This window comes from Anser brachyrhynchus, assembly GCF_964034855.1.
Source record: "Anser brachyrhynchus genome assembly, chromosome: 20".
NCBI lineage: Eukaryota > Metazoa > Chordata > Aves > Anseriformes > Anatidae > Anser > Anser brachyrhynchus.
In genome coordinates, this window is record NC_137713.1 from 11829032 (window position 1) to 11834425 (window position 5394).

General features: G+C 45.4%; 1 protein-coding gene across 7 annotated transcripts in view; it reads left to right on the forward strand.

Annotated features, from left to right (window-relative positions):
• Nucleotides 1-5341, forward strand: part of TSPOAP1 (TSPO associated protein 1) — a 71143-nt gene extending 65802 nt beyond the window's left edge. For 5 of the 7 annotated variants that reach the window (XM_080562789.1, XM_080562790.1, XM_080562791.1 and 2 more), the window contains one exon: nucleotides 3982-5341. In XM_080562789.1, the coding sequence (XP_080418915.1) occupies nucleotides 3982-4197 (216 nt within the window). In that variant the 3' untranslated portion in view covers nucleotides 4198-5341. The other 2 variants (XM_080562793.1, XM_080562794.1) reach the window with 2 other exon arrangements.
• The last annotated feature ends 53 nt before the right edge of the window (nucleotides 5342-5394 follow it).

A 5394-nucleotide genomic window follows, 5' to 3' on the forward strand; every position in this document is an offset into this window, starting at 1 on the left:
CTTTCCAAACTCTGTCATATTCATTCCGCAGAGTTTAGGAACATGCTAGTTAAGTGTGTTTTTGGCATGTATATGTAGGCAGAACACATACAGCTGCTCCTGTTTGAGATGAGATGGGGCGAGTGGACAGGGCTTATGCAAAAAATCACCAAAGACAGAAGATGCATGGCAGCCTCTAGAGAAGTATTGTTTGAATGTTCTGGGACACAGCATAGCAAAAGTCTCCCAACAAATTTGCCAGCTTCATCTTGAGACCTAACACATCAGTGAGCATGCATACTCACCATGGTATTAACATCAGAGCTTTGGATTGTATTAAAGCTAGTTCCAGTCTTAACAGAAGCTTCTCCAGCATGACCACGAGTAATTTTAAAATCGCCTGTAACTTCTTGGATTTAAAGTTTTCACCATGTGTGTTCTTCCCATTTCCCTTCTCCTTGATGCTATGCCAAAGGCCTGAGAGTAAGGACAATTAACTTTCCAAATTGAACTGGGGAAGGTGAATTATTAGAATTATTTCTGAGTAAATCTTAAAATGCTGCCATCTGAAAAAGGTGAAGCAGTTTGACTTTCAAAGTAACATCGTTTCGGTATTAGAACCAGCAACAAAAAATGCAGTACAAAGAGGAGTATCCAAGAAGTTATGATCACGAGCTAGGGCGCTGAAGCACTCATGTTCACCAGCTATGAGCAGTTTACCTTAATGCTGCAGCTATTGAATGAATATTTTTGCCTCACTAATATGCAGTTTCTGTCAAAGACTGTTTGTAAAGCAACTTCAAAAAGTATTCAGTTCTAATTGATTTCATGTATTTATTTCTGCCATGGCGGTTCTTTTCTTCAGAGAATGAGGAAGAGAAGAGTCCAGTGATAGATATGAATGATACATAGAGAGAGAGCAACCATGTAAGTTTGTGTGAGAAGATCTCTTCAATTTCCCACCCAGCCTAGCCTATTAAAGGGTCCTGCACTTGCGATTTACTCCTGTTCTTGCTTGTAGTTTGACAGGCTGGTCTGGGGCTCTGCTACCAAGTCCAGCTTCAAACCCTCTGGTGGCAGATCTTTACCTGCCAAGTTAGTTCTGTGTTAAAGAGATGCCACGTTCAGCACATGAAGTGCAGTTTGGAACAATTATCTGGTGGTTTTGGGGACCGTGATGGGACTGTAGTAGTACTGGATATTCAGGTTTAGAAAAGACCTGCTTTGTAATTCAGCCTCGCCATTCTACCACTGTTCAAGCACATCAGCAACAAGAACCTCATGTAGCCTTTGCAGAATCCTGCTCAGGCTGAGCACCCCCCATGTTCAGTCTGTTTTTTTTTTTCCACTTCTTGAAACACCCCCATACACCCATCAACTTAAGGAAGTAGGAACACTTAGTCCCTAAAACCAACCTAGTCTGGATAATTGTTCTGTCTGACAATTTTGGGGCTGGGGGGTGAGATCCCTGGTTTTGGGTGGCAGTGGGAGGAGATCTGTGGTTTTTCTTCCTTTCAAACATTGTTTTCCAGAAGTTATACAAGTCAATACCCGAGAGAGCATTGAAAAGTGTCCCCTGAAAACTAACGTGCCTCTTCTGTTTATCAACCCCAATAGCTTTATCAGGATCTTCGCAGAATCACAGAATGGTTTGGGTTGGAAGGGACTTTAAAGATAATCTAATTCCAACCCCCCTGTTATGGTCAGCTGGACACCTCCCACTAGATCAGGTTGCTCAAAGCCCCATCCAACCTGGCCTCGAACACTTCCAGGGACAGGGCATCCACAGCTTGCCAGAGCAGTTTTTCCTTTAAGTTTCTCTTAGGGAAGAATCCCTTCTTTTTCGTGTCATTTGTCTCTGACCAGATGAATCTGTGAACTGGTTCTGTTGCTTTTCTGCCATACAGAGACCTCTGAGAATATCTGCACATGCTTGTGTGTGAGTGCCTCTGTGTATAGAAATCTGCCTGGGCATCGTGCACCAGAGCTGGAAATAAGAAGGACTTGCAGCCGCAGAGACTGGAAACTGCTAGTCATTTCCTTTTAACTGTTTGATGTTTGATAATGATATTGATACTGTGCTATCCTTATTACAGTAAATAATGGTGTCATTCGTGAATTGTTCTGGGTACCTGCCGCTCGTTTTGCCTGCAGTCTTTCATGCCTAGCTCAGCAGGAGAAATTGCGTCGGGTTTGTTGGGCCACTTCAGATCTGCCCTAAAACTGTTCCACCTTTGCCAGAAAAATGGTTTCCAGCAGCGCATGGGCTCCAAGCCTTTGCTGCCCTGGCTGTGCAGAGACCTTCACATTGCTCCCACGTCCTCTGGTTCTGCTAAGCCAGACAGACCAAGGTGTGAACTTCATACGGAAGATTGTTTCACAGCAGCATAACGTTGTTCTCTGGGAGGAGCAGAAATCACAGCTACTTCTCATGTTCTTCATCACGGAGGAGCTGGGCTGCTGAAACAGCCATGGGGTGATAGAGTGGGGCTGCATTTGCTTGTAACCCTAGGAAACTTTAAATAAGCGAACTGACAGCACATAAAGTGCTATAGCTATGGCAGCGATGGTATGTCTGTGCATCTGCTTCATTCAGCGGTGTTCACCAGGAGCACTATGGGACCAGAGCACACCTACTCCTGCCAGGGAGCTACAAGCAGCTGCTGCTGTGGCTCTGACACATTTCATCTGCTGGGCTCATCTTTGCTCTTCAGCAATGCTTCTTCCCTGGGTGGGGCATCCTGCTGCCTTTGTTACTAACCCATTGTCCCTGATGGAGCTGTGGCTGCTTACAAATCCTTAATGAGCATGCACACAACTCTCCCTGACTTAGTGGGACCCAAGCAGAGGCAATGTTTCAACCTGCCAAGGGGGCTCGCTCTTGGCACAGCTCTAGCACATGTCATGGGCTCTGGGGACTGCCAAGGTAGGATACACAGCCTAGAAAATTAGTTCTCTGTCAGGCACGTGAAAGCTGTGTGGAAGAGAAGGCAATGGGACAAGGGCTCTCCTAGGCTTCAGCGACCCAGAACCCCTTCCCTGGTGAACTTTGCAATTTCTTGGGAAAGTGTGCCATGCCAGATCAGAAGTGGTCACCATCCATACACCAAGGAAGAGGAGGTTGTGTAAAGCAGAAGTCTTCTGCCAGAAACTGACCTTACATCAGCATGTTCTGAAGAGAAAGCTGAACCCAGGACCAGGGCACTTCGTGATTTCCAAAAGGAGCAGCGTACAGTGAATCATTTGGAGCTGTAGATCCTAGTTAATATTCTGAAATACTCAGGTTGCTTAGGAACACGTCAGTTGCTTTGTGCCACATGATTCAAGACTTCCCTGTGTCCTGCTCCATCACCACGTTCTTGTTTTTTTTCCATTATTGGAGCTGCTGGAGAGAATCAGACACGCTTTCTGCCCCTCCTGTGACTAGATTTGATGGATGTGGAGCAGCCTTGCAAGGATCTGAATTTCTGACCATGACAGAGCACAGTCACTGCTGCAGAAGCCTCCCAGCTTAGCCAGCTTCCTTGAACTTCTGAGGTCTTGCACAGCCCTTGTTCTTACTGGGTTGTTTTTCTTAATGGCCTATCCCAGAGTGTGCTGGGAGCCCACCAGTCTCCCCTGGCCACAAGCAGCCAGCAGGCATAATGGGATGCATCGCTACCTTTCTATCCTTGCACTGAGAAGGTGCTTAACATAGTTTCTTCAGCTGTGAAGCAACATCTTTTAAGAGGTCCTCAGTGGGGGCATTTCTGATGTAGCCCAAAGTTAAAGGATTTTGGAATGTCTGAGGTCAGGCAGTGTCTTGGTGGGGGTACAAAACACTTTACTGGAAACTTCCTAACTGATTCTGCAGCTGCACAAAGGAGCTGAGCCTTGCAGGTTGCGGGACAGACTGGTGGGGAGAAGGCAGGGTTCTGTGGCTGAGGTTTGTGTTGGCGTCATGTCCTTCTTCAAGTCTAACTTCTACTTTTTCTTTTTTTTTTTTTCTCTTTTCCTGCTCAGTTAAATCCAGATGGGTCTGTTGATCAAAGCGACTTCTCACCAACTCCTCCTACTGAACCACCTTCCTGCCTTGCCACAGGCGAGCAGTGTCCAGAGCAGGCATCGCTGGCCATTCTCAAATGCAGTGATTTACCTGGTCAGAGTAAAAAGAAGAGAGGCTTCTTCTTCAAAGGAAAAAAGCTCTTCAAAAAACTTGGGTCCAGTAAGAAAAACTAACAAAGGATTTATTGTTAGGAGTAGGCTGCCTGTGCAGTCCACACAGGCACTGAAAATTCAGGAGAAGCCCTCTGCAATAAGCTGATTAGAGTATTTTCATAGGGGAAAAGTGTATATTGAATAGAGAAAACTCTTCAGTGGGTCTGTGAGCTGTGATCTCTGCTGAGAGCCCACTGGCAGTGGCTCTGAACAGTGTCACAGCACCGAGGTGTGTGAGGCCTCAGCTCTAGGATACAGCTACCTCCACAGTAGTGTGTCCTGCTCCATGCAGCCCTCAATGCACCAGTTCCCTGTAAATATTTTAATTTTAAAAATATATTCTGGCTGTAAGTTAGCTAAATGGCTTTTCCCAGCAAAGCCCCAGCCCCTTAGGAAGAGCTCCCTTGTACTACACCCCTCGGTATTTCTCTGGTCCAAAGGAGGTTGTGTCAAGTCCTTCACTTCCTGCAAAGAAAATTTGCACTCTTCTGTTGCTGTGAACCCTCTTTGCTGTCTCTGGGCTGAAAAGTGAGTTATTTGTACTGTAAATATGCAGCTGTGCCTAGGAGCATCCCACACTGCCTCAGTCATGTTTCAGCGTGAGGATTCTTTTCCAACCTTAATGATTCTATGATCCCGTGGAGGAAGGAGCGATACCCACAAGGGGGTCGATACTTCCGCCTGTAGCGTGGGCTGCTGTAAGCTGCTCTTGGCTGGTTCACCTTGACCACACACTGGCTGGGGACTCCGCCTTATTTATTTATTTGTTTATTTATTTATTTATTTGTTTATTTATTTTGTCCGCCTCTTTCACAGTTTTATTTGGCTGTTTCAGTGGGCTGCTCCTCAGCTGGAGCTTGGTTGGAGCGTAGAGCTGGGGATGGAGAGTTTGCAGCTATTTTCATATGAGATGTGTTCCTTCAGTTAAGACACATCCCTTCCTAAGCCACGGAGAGTTTTGTACTACATGGTTTCTATCCTTTTCAGTGTTTCTTTCTTTGCATGTTTCAATGGGGTACATGTTTTGAGAAAGACAGTTACGTGAGGTATGTGAATGATGCCAGCACAGTGCCCACAAGTGTTGGTGATAAGGTATGTTTTTATTTAATATCAAATTTTATTATAATAAAGTCTATTTTCACAAAAATACATTTTCCTTAAAAAAGCAAAAAGATTCATTGTTGCTTATTTGGGGGGGTGGGAGTGTGGGGGGAGAAT